This window comes from Bos indicus, chromosome 11, assembly GCF_029378745.1.
Source record: "Bos indicus isolate NIAB-ARS_2022 breed Sahiwal x Tharparkar chromosome 11, NIAB-ARS_B.indTharparkar_mat_pri_1.0, whole genome shotgun sequence".
Lineage (NCBI taxonomy): Eukaryota > Metazoa > Chordata > Mammalia > Artiodactyla > Bovidae > Bos > Bos indicus.
This window is the reverse complement of record NC_091770.1, coordinates 87,746,780-87,767,453: the sequence shown is the minus strand read 5'-3', so window position 1 is coordinate 87,767,453 and position 20,674 is coordinate 87,746,780. Positions and strand designations below refer to the sequence as shown.

The 20,674-nt window shown below is 48.0% G+C and overlaps 1 protein-coding gene across 3 annotated transcripts in view; it reads left to right on the top strand.

Annotated features, from left to right (window-relative positions):
- The window catches only part of ASAP2 (ArfGAP with SH3 domain, ankyrin repeat and PH domain 2), a 158,296-nt gene that overhangs the window by 88,860 nt on the left and 48,762 nt on the right, over window positions 1-20,674 (top strand). For all 3 annotated transcript variants that reach the window (XM_070799154.1, XM_070799155.1, XM_070799156.1), the window contains exons 6-11: window positions 301-430; window positions 4,848-4,933; window positions 11,633-11,708; window positions 11,981-12,067; window positions 18,750-18,853; window positions 19,958-20,027. In XM_070799154.1, the coding sequence (XP_070655255.1) occupies window positions 301-430; window positions 4,848-4,933; window positions 11,633-11,708; window positions 11,981-12,067; window positions 18,750-18,853; window positions 19,958-20,027 (553 nt within the window). The remainder of the gene's footprint in view (window positions 1-300; window positions 431-4,847; window positions 4,934-11,632; window positions 11,709-11,980; window positions 12,068-18,749; window positions 18,854-19,957; window positions 20,028-20,674) is intronic.

Genomic DNA, 20,674 nt, shown 5'->3' with positions numbered 1-20,674 from the left:
TCTCTTGCATGGCAGGCAGATTCTTTACCATCTGAGCCACCAGAGAAGTCCTCTGTGACCTTGAGCACTGTCCTAGTGGAGTTGCTTTGGAAGCATTTGCTGAGTTCAGTACTCAACAGAAAGGGCCAAGACGGATATTTTTGGGGACAATTCGCGTCTTTTCTTCCCAGTGAGTTCAAGTCCGTCCTGTGCTGAGACATCTCAGGGAGCATTTGTGTCCAGGGTGGGCGTCAGGATCGCAGAGGGGACTCCCCAGTCTAGAGGTGTCTTGACTGATTCTCTCGCTTTTCCACATGTTAGAACCAAGATAGAAAAGGAAAAGAAGGAACACGCCAAGCTCCATGGGATGATCCGCACGGAGATCAGTGGGGCTGAGATCGCGGAGGAGATGGAGAAGGAGCGGCGCTACTTCCAGCTGCAGATGTGCGAGGTGGGCGTGCGAGGTGGGCGTGCGAGGTGGGCAGGCAGGGCCCACAAGAGGCCTCGGGGCAGCGCCGAGGTGCCGTGGATGCTGTTGTCCACTTTCTGCCTCTCAGGGAGCCTTAGGCTCCTGGAGTGTGGGATTAGATTAATCTGACATCAAGATTTATTAAAGGTAGGGAAAGACTCATTTGAAAGATGGAGGAGGAAATGGCAATGCAGTCTAGTATCCTTGCCTATGAAATCCCATGGACAGAGGAGCCTGGTGGGCTACAGTCCATGGGATCACAAAAGAGTCGGACATGACTTACAAATAGAACTTGGAAGAAGGTTCTTTCTGCCTCACACAGATCCTCCTGGAAACACCTCTTCTCCGCTTTAAGTCAGCTAGAATACCCCCTTAAAGTGAAGTTGCTCAGTTGTGTCTGACTCTTTGTGACCCCAAGGATTGTAGCCTACCAGGCTCCTCCGTCCATGGAATTTTCCAGGCAAGATTACTGGAGTGGGTTGCTGTTTCCTTCTCCAAGGGATCTTCCTGACCTGGGGATCGAACCTGGGTCTCCTGCATTGCAGGCAGATGCTTTACCATCTGAGCCACCAGGGAAGCCAGAATACCCCCTTAGGTGCTTTTAAGGAGGTACCGGGGTGGTGAGACCCCCTCCCCCAACAGCCGTGGTCCCCTCTGTGAGAGTGAGGGTCTGTTTCCAGAAGCCCCTGCCTTTGCAAGTGTCCGCCCCCGACCCCTACCCTGGGCTCCACCTGCTCGGGGTAAGGATGCTCCCAAGGCCTGAAGTCCTCTGTCCCGCTCCACCTGCAGCCTGAGTCCTCACCTCCGGGAGGGGAAAATGGCAGGACCAACACTCAGAACTTTTCTTTGCTGGAGGCTCAGGGATGGAAAGTCCCCAAGACCAGCCATGCAAGCCTTTGCTTCCAGCCTGTTTTTCATGCCTTTCTTGGAGGTCTGTTGGTCGAAACAGCTCCTGAAAACAGTTCCCCTCGCCCGAGGGCTCATGCCTCCAGGCAGCGGCAGTGGAGTATCCGTGCTTGGTGGCGTTTGTGTTCCCCCACAGCAGTACGGACGTACGTGCTGAGTGTGCCCGTGCAGGGGTGACGTTTGTGACAGGCACCGAGGCTCGGTTCAGCCAGCTCTCCTTTCCCTGTAAGCTGTCCACAGCAAAGCTCATCAAAAGGCACTTTGTGATTTTAGGATGTTTGTTAATTATAGCAAGCACCTAGCCTTTCCATACGTGTATCTTAGGAGTGTATTTAAATGACTTTCTATTCCCAGAGCACACCAAGTGGTCCACAGAGGAGAATCCGTCCCTGGGACAAGAGACGTTTGTCTGATATTAGTACAGCCACACCGACTCTCTTCTGGTTTCTGTTTGCATGGTATTTCTTTTTCCAGCCTTTTACTTTCAACTTACTCATATCTTTGGCTCTGAAGTGTGTTTCCTGTGGGCAACCTATATTTGGGTCATGATTTTTTTATCCAGTCTGACAATCTCTGCCTTTTGATGGGATTCTTTAATCATTCACACTTGATGTTACTGTGTATGTGGTTGCGATAGTAACATCAAAAAAGTCTGTTCTTTTACTTTTTTTTTTATGTCTTAGGTCTGTTTTGTTCCTCTGTCTCTCCTTTGCTGCTTTGAATACGTGAATCCTTTGCTACATGAATATTTAGAAAGGTGTAACTAGGCTCAAAGTGTTCCTGTAGACAGGAGAGTGGATGTTTTTATCCACATGCTGTTTTATCACAGCAGGCATCACTTAGACTAACACCTGTCTAGCCCATTTCGCACAGTGTTGGAGAAATCAGCCCGGACGACAGGAGACAGGGATGAGGAAGCAAAACTGCTGCACGTCATGCAGACACAGGGCGTTGCTTTTATTGAAGGGGGATAAAATGAAGTAGAGTGTTTCACGGAGAGTGGATTTGGAGGGGCCTGTGTGTGAATTCAGGTTGTGCTCTCTCTTTGGCTAGTGAGGAGGAAAGCTGTCGACCTGAACTCGGCAGGACTGCTTATTCAAGTATGTTTAGGGACGAGAGACTCAGCCTGGGTGTTACTGGCATTTCCTCGTGGTGAGGGTGTGCTTTCTGCAGTGTGCACCCAGCACTGGGGCTTGTCCTTGTCTGGGTGAATGGGCTGTGAGGACTGTCAGAAGGGTTATTTTATTGGAAGGGTTCTATCTACTCGACACCACTAAGTCACACACATGAGTCGTCTTTTGGGCGGGTCCCCAGGCTGTGCTGAGCGTCACAGGGTCCCCGCTCTTCAGAGCTGGCTGGGGCAGGGCCCAGCCCTGTGTGCAGACACAAAAGTGGAGGTGGGCCAGTGGGCTGTGAGGTCGGAGTTTGCAGAGCAAGACTCATCTGATGAAGCTGCAGACGGTGACCAGCCAGACCTGGGCTGGAAAGAGAGCGTGTCTGAAAAGCAGTCCCCGAGAACCTGGCCCCTCAGTGAAGACTGCTGGAGTTACAGTGGCTTTAAAATCGTTCAACCGCTTCCTCAAACTGAAGCCCTAGAGCTTTGTAAATGCTCGACGTTATTCAGGTGTTTACCATTTTAGTTGCCTCGGATCTAATGTAGAGAAGTGACTTTCAGGTGTTTATATTCTAAACCTGTGGGATTTTCTCTTCAAAATGAATTTTATAAAGACATTCAGTATGCCAGATCGGTAATACAGATGAATAGAGAATGTATGAGAGATCTGTTCTTGCTTTTCTTATGATTGTAAAAATATGTGCTTTAAAACATTGGTCAGTGTATATGTGTGTGTGTATATGTGTGCATGCATGCATACTTAGTCGCTCAGTTGTGTCCGACTTTTTGCAACCCTACGGACTGTAGCCTATTAGGCTCCTCTGTCCATGAGGATTCTCCAGGCAAGGATACTGGAGTGGATTGCCATGCCCTCCTCCAGGGGATCTTCCTGACCCAGGGATTGAAGCTGTGTCTCTTATGTCTCCTGCATTGGCAGGCGGGTTCTTAACCACTAGCACCACCTGGGAAGCCCATGTATATATGTGTATATGCATAAAAGAAATTAAAAGTCACTACACATTTTACTTATTAAGGTAACCACCTTGACATTTAGTGGCACATCTTCCAGATGTCCCTGGTACGCATACGTTAAAGACAGTGTGTATAACCAGGATCATTCTCTACTGCTGCTTTGTATTCTGATTATTTTCACTCACTAGTGTGCCACAGACATCTTTGCCATCAGGAAGTCTCTGCTTTATTGGCTTGATTACTAACAGCCCTTCTTTCTATGGATGCACCACACTGTAGTTCCCCATTCATAACATTTGGCCTGTTGCCATTTTTCACTTTTACAGGCAAGTCTGCAATGAACCTTCTTTTCCATTCATCTTTGTAAATTTTTATGATTGTCTTCTTAGAATAAATACCCGAAAGTAGAATTTCCAGGTCAAAGTGCACATGGATTTTAACATTGACACATGGCCAAACATCTCATTAACCATCTAACCATTTTGCTACATTGCCAGACATCTTTATTTAGTTAACAGTGAATAAGTATCAGAAAGGAGGGAGATGAGGATGTAAAGGCAATGATGTAGTTACCGTTTCAGAGCAGCCGGGCAGGAGGACACTTGAAGGCGAGTTTCCCAGGTTATAGCTGAGACGCCAGTGGTCAGTGGGAGTCAGCAGCTCTCTAGGGGGCTTTCAGCCTTAGAGGTGACTTATTCTCAGGATTGTAAATATCTCCTATTTCGATAGTGAAGGGGACAGGGAATTTATGGGATCTTTTGTTCTATAAACTCTGAGCAAAGAGAAAATGTACATCCTGATACTAGTTCTATATATCCCTGGGGTTTCCTGTTGTTTTATGATTGTTAATGAATTCTCCAAGTTAAAAATGATTTTAATTTATTTGAATTTAAACTTTGCTTTTTTAAATTCAAAGAATCACAATGTTTATTTAAACTGTTGGGGAAGTGTTTCAATATCAGAGATGTGGAGACAAAGCCTTAACTACAGAAGACCAGCAGTTAGTGTTTAGACAGTGACCTACCTGAAGAAAGGGCCCTGGAACAGGGGATGTGGACAGCTGAGTCCAGAAGGTGGAACCCTTTCATTCTAACCATCCTCACTCTTCCATGCAACTGGGGCAAAAGTTTCCCCTAGCTGGTAAAGACAGGCTGTTTTATTGCAGGGAGTTCTTGGCGCTTAAAGCTAAGTATTTGATTACCCAAAGGTCAGGTAATTCATGTGGCACCAAAATAAACGAAGCATTTAGTTGTGGCATTCAGAAAATATTAAGCATCTATCATGAGCCCTACCCGTAATACAGGATGTCAGAGAAGGTAGGGAGGTGACCTGCCCTCAGAAGTTCATGTTCAGCTCATATTCTGTTTCTATGACATTTCCTGTTTTTTTTTTTTTTTTTTTAAACAGTATCTGCTGAAGGTCAATGAAATTAAGATTAAAAAGGGAGTGGATTTACTTCAGAATCTGATCAAGTATTTTCACGCTCAATGCAAGTAAGTTCTTGGTTCTTTTCCTTCATTATCATGGTATTTCAGATGTTTCTCTCTTTACGGCAGCTTCTCAGAGATCTTTAGTATTATGCTGAGGAAAGTATGCATGTATTTAAAAAATACTAGTAAATAAGTAAAAAGAGTGAAACAGTGAGGCATGCTGCAACACAGACGAACCTTCAAAACACACAAAGTGAAAGAAGCCGGAAACAGAAGACCACAGACTGAATGAGTCCACTTGAAAGATCGGGAATGGGCAGACCCCCTGAGACAGGGCTTGAGGGGAGGAGAGGAGTGGGGAATGACTCCCAGGGGCACAGGGTTTTTTTGGAGGTAATGAAAATATTCTATAATTAGACAGGGCTGATGATTTCTCAACTTTGTGAATAAAAAATATACTAAAACCCACTGAATTGCATGTTTTAAAAGGTTGAATTTTACAGTTTGAGAATTATATCTCAAAAACTAAAAAAATAATCTAAAAATCTACATTACTTTATCAAATATAATTTTTTTTTGGTAAAGTGCCAAATTAGTTTGATTCTTGGATGTTCTTTTTGTTAAAAGAGAAGTGAGATAGTGTTAATGCAGAGTCTTAAATTAGGAGAATACTTCCATGTATTATTGATCTATAAAACAGATGATGTGCTAAGCAAAGGCGGCTGTCTGGGGAGAGAGGGAGAAACGTTCAGGTTCAGGGGTCTGCTTATGTGCTCATCTTCGCGGTGACTGTCAGCCCTCCACACCCCGGGCCTCATCTCTTGGCCTCATTATCTTTCCCGTTCCTCAGTCTGCATCTCACCATTGACGTGAACAGGCTGTGGGCTCATTCGCTGCTGCTGTTGGGTGTGTGCTGTGTTTTAGGAGCCCCCTGAGATGCTGGAGACAGGGTGGTGTACATCCCTGGCACAGCGCCTGCTGGAGCGAGACGCAGGCAAACCCACGTATAATCGGACGCTTCGCTAAGTGTTCTCAAGTACCAGAGTCTGAGAGAGAATATAACAGAAGGACCTAATTTATAATTTAGATTGAGATGGAGGGCAGGGATTTCTTCTCTGTTTCGTCCTTGCTGTGGTTTTCAGCTGGCAGAGCACAGCGCCTGGCCCACAGGAGGTGTTCAGATTCTTGAGTTACCTGCAGGTCTCTCTCAGGGATATGGATTCAGGGGTCTGAAGGACACGGAGGGGCCGGCAGGTGGGGAGCAGGGGAAGAACCTTCCAGGTAGGGGCAGGGTCTCGAGGCAGGAGGGAGGCCAGCCCACCTGAAGCCTCGTGAGTGAAGTGAAGCTGCGTGGGAAAGCTGGAGGCGGGCACAGCCTGGCATCTTGTTCACAGCATTAGATTCTGCCCCACACGTATGGGGAGGCGCCCAAAGTTTCAAGCAGAGGATTCATTCAGCAAGTGTTGGTTGAGCTCCTGCTGTGTGCCAGAGGACATAGAGTGATACAGAAGGTCCAGGTGATGCAGCAAGAAGGAAACCGAGCTCCTACCTGTGTGGACTTACCGGTGGGACTGGGCACAGCAGCTAGCCAGCCAGCAGGGGTGTGACAGTCTCCGGGAGTGGCTGTGACCTTGAGGAGGCTGCTGCAGGACGAGAGTGGAGTGGAGTTGATTGGGAACGTCAGGGAGGTGTTTCCCGATCCAATTCTGCTTTCACAGGGTTGCTCTGGGTGCCGAGAAGGACCAGATGGAATGGGGTGGCTGTGTGACCACTCAGGTGCAGGGGTCGTGTCTGAGGGGGGCTGGAGCCCGGGCTCCCTGGGCCTGGGGATGTGTGAGTGGCGTGGAAATCTCTCAACAGTGTTGTTCCTACATGCGTCCACATGCCTTTCCCTTAATGGGCCGTGCCCTGCACTGATACCCTTTGCCCTGCTGTCCCCTTTGCCTGGAACGCCGTTCTGTTCCTTCTGTGCCTTCCCCCAGCCTCTGGTCCTGTGAGACCCGGCTCAGGTGTAGCTGCCGCTGTGAGAATGTCCTCCCGCCCCACCTGCGCATGGCTCTTCCCTCTTGTCACCATGGTGCTGCCTGCACATGCCCGCGATGGCGCCTTTCATGTGTCGTGTCTCCCGCCCAGCATATCCTCTGCAGAGATGTCCTCCGTGACATTTACGTTTTCACCTTTGGCCGTGTCGCGTTTCCTTGGCCCGGTTTGCAGTGATGAATTGCACTGAATTGGGTGGAGCCGGGCTTCGGAATTCTTAACACGCCTCTGGCCATGTTGTGTTTCCGAAGTCGAGGCCCAGCAGCAAAGGGAGATGTGTCGTGTGGTTCATCCTGGGTTAAAAGAAGAGCTCCCGGTGTGGAGTTCAGAAAATAGGAAGACCCTCAGTTTGTAGAATTTGTAGGATGAATTCTTTTACAGAAACTCAAAATGCTATGTGATGATCATGCAAGTTACTTGTTCAGTCTTCTCCTCGTAACCTTATGTGAGGCCATTTAGGAAGTGGGTCGCTTCCTTGCTGATATTTTATTTTTGAAGAAGTTATTCTGGGGTTTCCTTTTTTATTTTTTTCCTTTATTTTGCCCAAACTAATCAGTTGGTTAGCAACAGACCACTTGTGGAAAAGTGAACGAGTTGGCCTTTTATGGGCATGAGCTCAGTAACTTTTAAAAATGATGAGTCTTCCATTACTTCCTTTTTGGATGGAGCTTGTGTGTGTGTGTGTATACACATGTATAATACTGCATGCTCTTCAAATCATTTGAGAAGCTTTGACTTTTCAAATGCATATTTGGAGGGCATAAAACGTGGAGCTTGAGTGATTCAGCCATTGGATGAAGGAGCCTGTGGCCACACACGTGTTTATCCGCTGGGCAGTTCCCACGTGTCCCCATTTCACACTCTCCGTCTCCACGTCGTGAGCATGGCCCAGCCTGGCGAGCGTGGTGACCCCAGGGCAGAGGCAGCCTGCTCAGCAGGGGCAGCTGGTCTCTGCAGGTGCCCAGAGGCCTCGTGGTGAAGCCTAGATTCCCTGGAAGCGTACTTGCGTGTTCTTCCTGAGAACTGCTTAGACAGACTTTACTCTTCTTCCTTTTTGCTTTCTCCAGAAGCCTTCTTGAAGAGTATCTTCTTCATCTTCAGTTGCTCAGATGTGTCCAACTCTTTGCGACCCCATGGACTGTAGCCCACCAGGCTCCTCTGTCCATGGGATTCTCTGGGCAGGAATACTGGAGTGGGTTGCCATTTCCTCCTCCAGGGAATCTTCCCAACCCAGGGATCAGACTCTGTTCTCCTGCATTTCCAGGCAGATGCTTTACCACTGAGCCACCTGGGAAGCTGATCGTCTTATAAACTTATGATCTATGCCTTTTATATCATATAAGGAAACAACTTGCATCTCCAGTTCCTAGAAGAGCCTGGACAGTGTCTTACTAGCCTTTGCTGCTGAAGACTGAGGCTCCTGTTCTCTAGTGGAATCTAAAACTAGGCAGTCTTTAAAACAAAAACGGTGACGTTCTAGACAGTGGTGATGAGCGCTGCAGTGACTCGTTCTTTGTACCTGCTGGGAACCTCTGTGACCAGTGGCGGCTGATGTCCTTGGTGTTGCAGATGGAATAAGACCTTCTCTGGTGCCCGGGAGAAGTTCCCTCCAGGAGAGAGAGGGCCAGAGGCCACCAGCCGTGAGGGGGTGCTGGTGGGAAGGCTTAGGAGGGGGAGGCCGCCCTGCTTGCTGGGCACATGAAGGTTAAATTTCAATGGGGGTATTATAAAGCCTGGCGAATTTGATCAGGTAGGCTAGAAAACATTAGATAAAGAGCAAAATGTGGTATTTGGTAGTATGGGCTGCCGTCTCTGGGGTCGCACAGAGTCGGACACAACTGAAGTGACTTAGCAGCAGTATGGATGATACTGTGGAAGCCTGGGAAAGCGCTGACAGGCTCAACCAAAGAAAACTGCCTGGGAGTTTGTACTTAGGCTTGAAGTGACAGCAGTTGGTAAAGAGGCCCCTTGTTTTGAAGCATTCCCCTTAAGGGCAGAGAAGATAGACATGACACACATGCCTCAATAAGGATTGGTGCACAAAAGATAGGAGTTTTGAAAATCAGGGGGAAGAGCTTTCTAGGTAGATGGTCAAGATTGGCAAGGCTTTCCACAGCGACGAAATCTAAGTCTGGATCATTCTTGCAAGCACAGGGCCCAGTGTTGCAATGGGGACGGTGTCTGTGATGAGAAACACTTCTCTGGGCTCCTGACTCCGCTGCGGGGTGCACCGGAGACCGTTGCCAGGCTCGGAGGTTCCGGGGCCAAGCACCTGCTGCCCCGCGCCGGGAGCAGGACCCTTTCTGGGCCAATCCCCTGTGATGTTTCTCCCCCTCCCTAAACTAGTGTGTGTTCAACTTCCCTTCCCTCTCTGCCTCCTTCTCTCCCTCCCCACCCCCTGCCCCCCAACCATCACCTCTTGCCTTCACCTATTTTACAAGAATTTGAATTGATTAGTGGAATAGTTATACAAGAAAAAAATAAAACTCAGACAAAACGTCAGAACCAAATGAGTTCATGACAGGAGGGAGATGTTTGCCCTCTTGTTCCTGTGTTTGTGCTTCCCAGTTTCCTTTTCAGTTTAAAATTGCTGCTCTGGGTCGGGCATTGTGCTCAGAGTGGAAACACAGGGACGTGCAAGACATGGCATTTCTGCCCTGGCAGTGGAAACAGACACGTGGAAAAGTCATTATAACCCGGACACAATTGCTCTACCAGAAGCATGTTCTATATTTAGGGGAAAAAAAACACAAGTTAGGCAAAATGCAGGAATGAGAATGTAAAGTGAAATTACGCAAATATCTAAAGATTAAAGTAAGAAATGCTGATAGCCCAGCCTCTTTCCTAATAACCAGCTCGTCATGGTTTGTGGCCCGCATGCCATGTGTGTGTTTCCCCCTTCCTTCCTTCCTCCTCCCTCCTTGGAGTCATTGTACTAAGTGCCATGCAGTGTTGTTTCTACAGCCCCTCCTATTAATTGCAAACTTGATACAGGAAATTCCCACAGGACTGTTGCTGAGTTTAAAAGAAAGAAACGTGTGAACCCCAGGTCACTTTTTGAAGATAGTCTCCATGGTACCCAGTAAACCGGCAGAAGTTAGAGACACCTTCCTTCCTTCATTAATTTCTTCCTTCAGCAAATATCGTGCGCTTGAGATGTGCCAGGCTTTGCGGATACTGTGTCCTCACTCTCCCAGAACTTCGGATCTGATGGGGGAACTATATTTTAAACTGTTACCCCAATGAACACATAACGGCAGTTGTGGCAAGTGTTTCGAAGCCAGAGACAGGATCTCTGAGAATCTGGTGAGGAGGCCTCTTTGAAGGGAGGGGAGTGTGGCACACCTTGCTGATGAGACTGTATTTAGCTGAAGACTTGGAGAGTGAGTGGGAACCAGCAGGTAAACCAGAAGGCAGACTGCAGGGCCTCCTCAGAGGGAAGAACAGTCTGTGCAGAGGGCCTGAGGCAGGGATGGCTGGGTGGCCACGGAGGCGTAGGGAGAAGTGAATAAGGGGCAAGGAGAGTGGACTGGAGCTTGGAGGTGGGCGCTTTAGGCCTTCTTACAGGTTTTGAACCCTCGCCTAAGCTCCCAGAAGCCTCTGCTGCCCCTCAAATGGGCTCAGAGGCCGAGCTGCAGAAAAAACTCGTCCAGTCTCCATTCTCATTCCTGAATCGCTTGTTATAAGTGACTTTGTGAGCCCTGGGTTCTGAGTGTTAAAAATGTTCCTTTTGATATTTGATCTCAAGTTCTCTGACCACGTCTCCCTGCTCTGCACACACGGCCATCCGTGTGCATTTAAGCCAGCTTGCTTTTTATCTTTGTCCTTTGTCTTTTCCACTTAGCTGTGGCCTGTTAAGGAGCCTAATTTAGTGTCTTACTCTTATATTCACCCTGTGCTTCTCTGGCCTCAGACTCTTCTACTTCTGAACCCAAGCCTCTGCTGCGATTTGTCGGGAGAGTCCTGTTTTCCCACTATAAACTGAGAATTTAGGGTTCATTTTATATGAAACGGTAGCATTTCAACCTTTTCTGCTCTGTTCGTCGCTAGATAAGTAGCTTTTAGCGCCTAGGCACATGGACTCTTGTTACTCAGATGGTTGTTTCTCTCGCTTGGGCTCTGTGGTTCCCCTACCCTGGTGTCCACAGACTCTGCCTGTGTGGCATCAGCAAGTGACTGGTGACCATCTGAATCTCCCAGGTAAAATCACAGACACTAGGCTTATTGCCAGAGAAGGCAATGGCACCCTACTCCAGTACTCCTGCCTGGAAAATCCCATGGGCGGAGGAGCCTGGTAGGCTGCAGTCCATGGGGTCGCTAAGAGTCGGACACGACTGAGCAACTTGACTTTCACTTTTCGCTTTCATGCATTGGAGAAGGACATGGCAACCCACTCCAGTGTTCTTGCCCGGAGAATCCCAGGGACGGGGGAGCCTGGTGGGCTGCCGTCTGTGGGTCGCACAGAGTCGGATACACTAAAGTGACTTAGCAGCAGCAGCAGGCTTATTGTGGTTCCTTCTCAGTTCATCGATCATAGTTTTGAACATCACTTTGTTCGTGGTTTGTCTGATATTTTAAGGTTTGGTTCCTAGGTTCCTAGTCTTTCCCCCCAGGAATTACATCATGATCTCAGCCATTTCCTTTAAAGAAGTCTTTTTTCTCCATCTAACAAAATTGTTTTCTCTTTTATGAAACCCAGCCTATGCTCTTTTTTCCTCCTAGTTTTTTCCAGGATGGACTGAAAGCAGTCGAAAGCCTCAAACCTTCCATTGAAACACTTTCCACAGACCTTCACACAGTAAGTAACTTCCCTCCCACGTGCGTGTCGTAAGTATGCACTATGCACTTGGATTTAAACATTGATCCCGTGCAATCTCGTGTTTATATGCCGCGCTGCCCAGAACGTGAGTGCCCTGGAGCACCCCCACGCAGCTTGGGGAACGGGGTTCCCACTCTATCCTCCGTCTTGAAGTCGGGGGGAAGGTTGCAGTTGTTGAGAAATGACCATGAGCTCCACCGTCTCGTTGCACCTCAGCCGTACTTTCTCTGCTTTGTTGTATTTTTTTAAAGATCAAACAGGCCCAGGACGAAGAGAGAAGGCAGTTGATACAGCTCCGAGATATTCTGAAATCGGCATTACAGGTTGAACAGAAAGAGGTGAGGGGATTTAAGTTTGAAAAACCTTTCATCCCTTAGTCTTGGGGGCTCTAGGACTGAAGAGGTGAGATCCAGGTCTCTGGGTGCTCCTTCACTCCGGGGTTGTATTGGACAGCATGAAAATATGTAGTTTGTTCTTTGAGTTGGTTTTATAAAACCATCTTTTAAAATACACTTGTTTCGTGGAGGAACCATTACCATAAGCCTTGCCTTAACGGCAGCATTTCAACAATTGCTGCTCCGTCCGTCTTACCGTCTCTTCACGTAGACACTCGTCGTTCGTATCAGTTACTGTTGATTCGCTTTCGTGGAGGAACCATTACCATAAGCCTTGCCTTAACGGCAGCATTTCAACAATTGCTGCTCCGTCCGTCTTACCGTCTCTTCACGTAGACACTCGTCGTTCGTATCAGTTACTGTTGATTCGCTCCCCGGGGCTCTGTGGTTCCTCTGCCCTGATGTCCATGGGTCCTGCCTGTGTGGCATCAACAGGTGACTGGTGACCATCTGGATCTTCCAGCCCAGAGATGATGTTCCATAAAATGGGAGGAGCTCGATTTTCTGCTTTCTGAAGGGTAGAAACCTTGGTTTCTTACATCATCTCTTTCATATAATTATTCCTTCTTTGTGTACTAACACATTTGCAGTGATCATTTGTATGTGGGGAGCTTAGTAGAAAAACCATTAAAAGGTACATTTTAAAGTGATTTCATATGTTTGCTACAGTGCAGATATTATAATGTGAAATTTAATGCAAACACATATCCTTGTCGATGAAATTGAGTGAGTTTCAATTGTCAATGAAATCAATCATCTATTAAATGACAGCAGAGTGTAAAGTTCACTGCTAGCATTTTGGCATGCTCTATTTTGTTTGAAGTTCTTGTACTATAACTGAATATTGTTGTTTTTCTCCCGAATGCATTTACCTTTTGTGACCGAAGTCTAGGAGAGTAAGTAGTTCAGTATTTTTAATAAATCGTAGAACTTTGCATGCTTTCTTCATGAACTTCAAAAAATAGATATTTCTTCCGAGAAATGTCTAGTAGCAATTTTTATTTTTGTGCTTCCTCTTCCACAAGAGCTGTGGGTTTTATTTAAGACCAAAGAATTTGAATGCATAACTGTTAGTGAAATGGAAGTTTTCCAAATTTCCCGTTTAGCCTTTGGGGGTCACTCCTTTGTGAAGGTGAAACCGCTGGCCCCCTCCCCTTCCATTGCATCACTGAGTTCTGCCTGTCTTCTGAAGCACCTTGATGCCTGCCTTGGGAGCGGGGGCCGCCTCTGTTCCCCCCAGCCCCAGTGATCTGTATTGCACATTCTGTTTGAGTGACTTTTAAAAAAAATGACAGCATATATATTTGGGGGCTTTTTGGCCGTGTCCTCAAGTGTACAGATGCTTTTTTCTCCAGCTGGACCTCAAACGGGCAGAGGAGGCCTTCCAGCCTTCTGTGCCCGGCCGGCCATCACGTCATCGCACCATATTGCTCCTTCTGTAGGCTCTTGGTAAACACGGGTCCGCTGAATGAAAGGTTGGCAGATTGAGGTCGGATGTAGTGCTGGAAATTTCTCATAGCCTGGTGACTTCCTCCAGGGCTAGAGAAATCTGGGTCCTGATATTCCCAAACATGGAATATAAACAGCAAAAGGCGGGGGGTGGGGGGGGTGCGGGGGAAGAGCTTGGAGTATGGAGACTACAGTGGCCTGATTGTAACCAGAGGAGATGGCATTGATGTAGGAGCCACTGGCCCCAGAGAACTCAAAGGGGATCCCTGAAGAAGGGTCAGACCTGTGAAGCAAAACCCAGGTTTAAAATCCCGGAGAGCAGGTGCTGGGGTTCAATAGCCTTCTGGGCACAGAGAGGGAGGCCAGTGTTTGCTTTGGCTGGCTGGGAAGAGGAGGTTATTTATAGCTCTGCAGAAAAGTTTAACAAACTTACCAGCACAGACCAGAAGTCTTTAATGGCTTGTTGTTTTTGTTTTTTTGTTGACCAGCCTGTCTGCCCCAGATGCACACAGGGGTCAGGTGAACCTTCTTGACCGGCTCCTCTGGCTTTACACCCAAAGATGGAACCCACCCATCCACTGGCTGTGAATGTGTTGTCTTTTCTGTGTCTCACACTCTGTGTTGCTTTTTGATGATGATATTTCATCAGCTGGACATTATGTGAATACACTGCAAGTAGTTAAAAAAAAAAGTGTGTAAGTTAAATTTGATCTATTTTAAAATGATTTTTTAACTGAGGTCCCTGCAGTTACAAGAATTGAACATTTGGGCGTTGCTGTTGTTTAGTTCTCATTGCTTCTTTTTGGATTCTCTTCTGTGACGCAGAAAAATGAAGGTGTTGATGGATTTTATTCAGTGTTTTAAAAATTCTAAATCTCCATGATTATAGTTCATAAAAATTAGGTAACATGCCCCAAAGAAACTGCATTGTTGGTTGGTAGGACTTACCCTCTATGTCCTGCCTGCTTCGCTTCTCAGGACTTTCCAGGCACTTATCAAGTGTGACTAGTAATCAGGCCTTACAACAGCAGGGCAGGCAGGTAGTGTTAACCCATATTCACAACTTGAGTCTGAGAAATGCAGTTGCTGGAGTGAACTCAGGTTTGAGCCCTGGTCTCTTCCACTGCAGGGCTCTTCTCTTTCCAGCTATATTATGTGACTTTAATAATATCTCTGTCAGATAGTATCTTTTAAGAAGCTACTCAGAGGAAAGTCTCTGGCGGTCCAGTGGTTAGGACTTGGCGCTTTCACTGCCAGGGATCGGGTTCAATCCCTTGTTGCTGCTGCTGCTGCTGCTACTAAGTCGCTTCAGTCGTGTCTGACTCTGTGCGACCCCAGAGATGGCAGCCCACCAGGCTCCCCCGTCCCTGGGATTCTCCAGGCAAGAACACTGGAGTAAGTTGCCAGTTCCTTCTCCAGTGCATGAAAGTGAAAAGTGAAAGGGAAGTCGCTCAGTCGTGTCCGACGCTCAGCTACCCCATGGACTGCAGCCTTCCAGGCTCCTCCATCCATGGGATTTTCCAGGCAAGAGTACTGGAGTGGGGTGCCATTGCCTTCTCTGCAGTCCCTCGTTGGGAACTAAAATCCCACAAGCTGCGTGGCAATGGCCAAAAACAAGCACTGCTAACAGGGAACTGGTGGTAGGAGATGTTCGCAGACCACAGCTTAGCGCTCACTTAGCAGAGCCCCGCCCTGGTGTGTCTATGCACTTGTGCCCAGGGACATGCCCGGGGAAGACAGGGGCAGTTGGAATCACACCCATCCCTTGGCAGAGAGACTTGAAGCCTCCAATCCGCTCATCATGACAGGTGTCTGAACATAGACTTTCTGAGAGGCAGATGATACAACGTAAAAGTGTTTGTGATGTTCTAGATTCCTAGGAAGCTCAGGGATATTTCTTGGGGGTGTGTGTGTATCTCTCCCCCTGATACTTCTCGGGTGTGTGTGTGTGTGTGTAAAATAATATGCAGCATCCTCCTTCTCCCAAGGCCTTCCCAGGTGGGGCAGTGGTAAAGAATCGGCCTGCCAGTGCAGGAGACTCATGAGGTGTGGGATTGATTCCTGGGTCAGGAAGATCCCCTGGAGTAGGAAGTGGCAACCCACTCCAGTGTTCTTGCTTGCAAAGTCCCATGGACAGAGGAGACTGGCGGGCCACAGTCCATGGGTTGCAAAGAGTCAGACATGACTGAGTAACTATGCACAGGTCATGTCCCCACCCCATTCCTGAAGATTTCAGATACGGAGTTTACTGTTCATCTGGGTGGTTTCTATCTCTGCAGGCTCCAGTGGCTAACCCTTCATAAGGCCACACAAAACTGAAGATCTTGGTTGGTGCCTGGGATCTGGGAATTTGTCTGGGTGTCACAGGACAGAGGCTATATGGGTATTGATAGAATTTTATGAGCTCTTTCTGAAGTTCTATAAAATGCCTACATAACCTGTGTGCTTAAAACATACAAACCGTCTCCACAGGGAGGCTCACTCAGTCGGGTCTTAGGTCGTCCTTGGCCCTTCTGGAGAAGCATGGGTACGTTGGAGAGTCTTCCAGAGTCTGGGCAGTGTGGACGCCCCGGCCAGTTGTCCATGTTGTTAGGTGATGGATCTCCTTAGAATGAAAGGCTCTTGTTCCTTGATGTACATTCCATTCAGCTGAAATCTTGGTTGTATGAAAGGGCCAGTTTTACTTCCTTCCCTTGATCACATGTCGTATAAATAGGTAAAGAAAGGGTGTTTTTTGGTTGGGTCACAATAGAAGTCACCTGGAAGGTGTTGAAATAGTTCTAAAGCAGGTTCAGTTTTATGTTAGAGGGATTACATTCCTCTTACAAATTTTAAATTTTATAGTTTCAGATTTGCTTGCACTTTTAAATTGATTCAAGAAACACCTTGTCTGAAGAATAAAACAGTAATTTCTTCCCCAGCCTCTGGCATCGCGTCTGATTCTGTTGAAAAGAAGAACGTCCTTAATATCCTGTTCATAAGACCTGTGAAGAGTTCTGATTAATATGCATGGCATGAACACTTTTAGCAGTGTGTCACATGTTGCACCACTTACTTTGTTCAGGGTTTTTATTTTTTTTCCCTCCCCAGATCAATAGACATATTTCTTGGTTGTACAGTGTAGCCTTTTGACAGGTCTATTTTTAGTCTTTCTCAGAGATTCAGGTAAGTGAACATGGTTTCTCCATTTCCCCTCTACTGCATTCAGTTCCAGTGATTTTAAAGCTGGTTTGCTCTAAATGTCTGCAGAAGGCAGTGGCACCCCACTCCAGTACTCTTGCTTGGAAAATCCCATGGACGGAGGAGCCTGGAAGGCTGCAGTCCATGGGGTCGCTGAGGGTCGGACACGACTGAGCGACTTCCCTTTCACTTTTCACTTTCATGCATTGGAGAAGGAAATGGCAAGCCACTCCAGTGTTCTTGCCTGGAGAATCCCAGGGACGGGGGAGCCTGGTGGGCTGCCATCTCTGGGGTCGCACAGAGTCAGACACGACTGAAGTGACTTAGCAGCTCTAAATGTCTAGTGCCAGTGTATGCTGCCCTTCTGAGCGAATGTGGGAACTGGGACCATTCTCATCTCATGAACGAGCTGTTTGACTTAGTTGTTTAGGGGCATGAATCCCCCTGGAAAAGGAGGATGTTTCTCCTGTCTGGGGCCTGCTTGTTCAGGCTCTGTTGTCAGTTCAGTTGTGGAATGGTTGTGCATATTATTGATTTCTCAGATGAAGATTTAAAAAAAAAAATTTTTTTTTTTTTTTTTTGCTGAATTATCTCACCTATATTTCAGAGTTTAAAAAGTCAGTGCCAGACAGCCCATGTTCATGGATTGGAAAACTTATTATCCTTGGGATGGCAGTATGCCCCCAAATTGATCTACAGATTGAGTGCCATCCCTATCAAAATAAAATCCCAGCTGCCTATTTGCAGAAATCTGCAGGCTGATTCTAAATTCATATGGAAATGCAAAAGGACCCAGAATGGCCAAAGCAGTCCTGAAAAAGAAGAACAAAGTTGGAGGACTCAGCCTTTCTGGTTTCAGAACTTACCACAAAGCTGTAGTAGTCAGGACAGTGTGGCATTGACAGAAAGATGGGCACATAAATCAGTGAAACCCTCACACTACAGTCAGTGGATTTTCAGCAAAGGTGTTAAGACGGTGCAATGAGAAGGGCTTCCCTGGTGGCTCAGATGGTCAAGAATCTGCCTGCCATGCAGGAGACCTGGGTTCGATCCCTGGGTCGGGAAGATCCCCTGGAGGAGGGCATGGCAACCCACTCCAGTGCTCTTGCCTGGAGAATCCCATGGGCAGAGGAGCCTGGTGGGCTACAGTTCATGGGGTCAGACAAGAGTCAGACACGACTGAGTGACTTTAATTTTCCAATGAGGAAAGAGTTGTCTTTTCAGTAGATGACGCTGGGACAGGATAGCCAGAGCAAAAGAACGCATTTGGCCCCTGCCTCACGCCATAATAAAAAATTAGTTCCAGAAGGCTGGAGGTTGCCGGATGTGGTAGAATGGGCCAGATTCTCAGCTGATGGGGTGGACGGTCTGCCCCGAGGGATGCCCACGGCCCCGCTGCTGGGGTGCATGGGGTCAGAAGGAGGGTGGCATTCATGTGTATTACGTCCCAGGTGTTCACACAGGTGGTCTCCCTCGAGCCTTCCTGGGTTTACGGTCCTGACTAGCAGTTGTCTCCTGTTTTCCCGAGAGGAGACTGAGGCGGGGAGCTTAGTATCTTGCCCAAAGAAAGAGGCGGGATGTTGCTTCGTGTGTTTTGCTTGAAAGCCTCACCTTTGTCAGCGCGCTGCGTTTCCTTTCTTCTCAAAGCCTGCTTTTGCTGCACCAGGAGCTTCTTGCCATTGCCAGGGACTTAAGGCTTGTAAATAGGTGAAATCTAAGGAACTTCACGAGTCACTGCCAGACAGCCCCTTCTTCTTTCAGCCAGTTTGGGGATGCTGGTGTTTGTCATCTCCCTCTCCAGCCTGTGGGTGGCATTTATGGGTCCCAGGATATGAATTGTATATCCCTTTTTGGATGTGTTTAAGAGGAGAAATTCTCTAATTAAAAAAAAAATTTTTTTTTTTTTTTTGTAAGGGTGTAAGTGTCTTTGTGTGCTACCTTTTGAAAATTGGAATCTGGACAGGATTAAAAAAACTCGCTTCTTGACCCTTTTCAGGACTTGCAAATGCGCCAGAGCACGGCCTATAGTTTACACCAGCCTCAGGGGAACAAGGAGCATGGCACAGAGCGCACCGGCAGCCTCTACAAGAAGAGCGACGGGTGCGTAGATGGGGTCGCTACAGGCTAGGGATGTGTGTGTGTGTGTGTGTGTGTGTGTAGACGGTGTTGCTACAGGCTAGGGATGTGTGTGTGTGTGTGTGTGTGTGTAGACGGTGTTGCTACAGGCTAGGGCTGTGCATGTGTGTGTAGACCGGGTCACTGCAGGCTAGGGGTGTACGTAGGGGTATGTGTCGATGGCGTTGCTACAGGCTAGGGGTGTGCGTGTGTGTGTAGACGGAGTCGCTACAGGCTAGGGGTGTGTGTAGGGGTGTGTGTGTGTGTGTGTGTGTGTGTGTAGATGGCGTCGCTACAGGCTAGGGGTGTGCATAGGGGTGTGTGTGTGTGTGTGTGTGTGTAGACGGCGTTGCTACAGGCTAGGGGTATGCGTAGGGGTGTGTGTATGTGTAGATGGTGTCGCTACAGGCTAGGGGTATGCCTAGGGGTGTATGTGTATGTAGACGGGGTCACTACAGGCTAGGGGGGTGTGTGTGTGTAGACAGAGTCGCTACAGGTTAGGGGTGTGCATGTGTGTGTGTAGACAGGGTCGCTACAGGCTAGGGCTGTGCGTAGGGGAGTGTGTGTGTGTAGATGGCACTGTTAGAGGCTCAGGGTGTGTGTGCATGCATAGATGGCATCGCTAGAGACTCGGGGTGTATGTGTTTGTGTGTATAGACCGTGTCTCTAGAGGCTTGGGGGGTGTGTGTGGTGCACACATAGACGGCATCGCTAGAGGCTCAGGGTGTGTATGTGTGTAGACGGTCTTGCTAGAGGCTCATGGTGTGTGTGCACACATAGATGGCATCGCTAGAGGCTCGGGGTGTGTGTTTGCATGTGTGTAGACAGTGTCTCTAGAGGCTTGGGGTATGTGCGTGTGTGCAGACGGCGTCACTAGAGGCTCAGGGGTTGGGTGTGTGTGTGTGTGTAGATGGCGTCGCTAGAGGCTCAGGGTATATGTACATGCATAGATGGTGTTGCTAGAGGCTCAGGGAGGGTGTGTGTGTGTGTGTGTGTAGACGGCATTGCTAGAGGCTTGGGGGGGGGGTGTGTGTGTTGTCCTGCGTCCACAATCTCTGAACTCCTTATCTTTCCCCATGTATCTGTAAGGATCCGAAAAGTGTGGCAGAAAAGGAAGTGTTCGGTGAAAAACGGCTTTCTGACCATATCCCATGGCACCGTAAGTATCCTCTCATTGCGGTCCCCATGGTAATGGGATGAGAGGTGCAGGCTGGAGGCCTGGGGAAGGGACCCGGCCCTGGGTGCTGGCCCTGAGGGTGCATTTTAAACACATTTCCTGCTGAGAAGAGCTTGTCTGGGTTCCTCCTCTGTTTGGTATCCCTGCTCCTTGTTCATGGTTCCCTGATCAGGGGCCCTTGCTGCCTAACAGCATCAAGAACATCTGAGGAGTCGGGTGGTCTGTGGAAATTGAACGTCGCATTTGGGATGATTTCTTCTTTTCCATTAGAGGAAAACAGGCGGTCAGGACTCTGGGAATCAGAAACCTAAGAAAGGAGAGATTTCAGTAACTTCCCTGTAGACACACTGCACCCAGCCTTCATCAGGTTCTTTTCTCTAACCCTGTATACAGTTGCCCGTGCAGGAAATTGAGCCAACATAGGCTGAGCCAATTGGAAAACCAGTTGGAACAGGATGGTTGGCTAATCTGGCTTGCAGAGACTGGGACTTGTAACCACAGTTACAGACACGGCCCTTGTCCATGGTGGTCTTGAGGCTTGTTATCACCTTACCGGGTGTGGACGTGGGATCTAGTGAAAGCCACGGAGGCTGGTAGACATTTGTTAAATGTCTGGAGGTGGAGTTGGT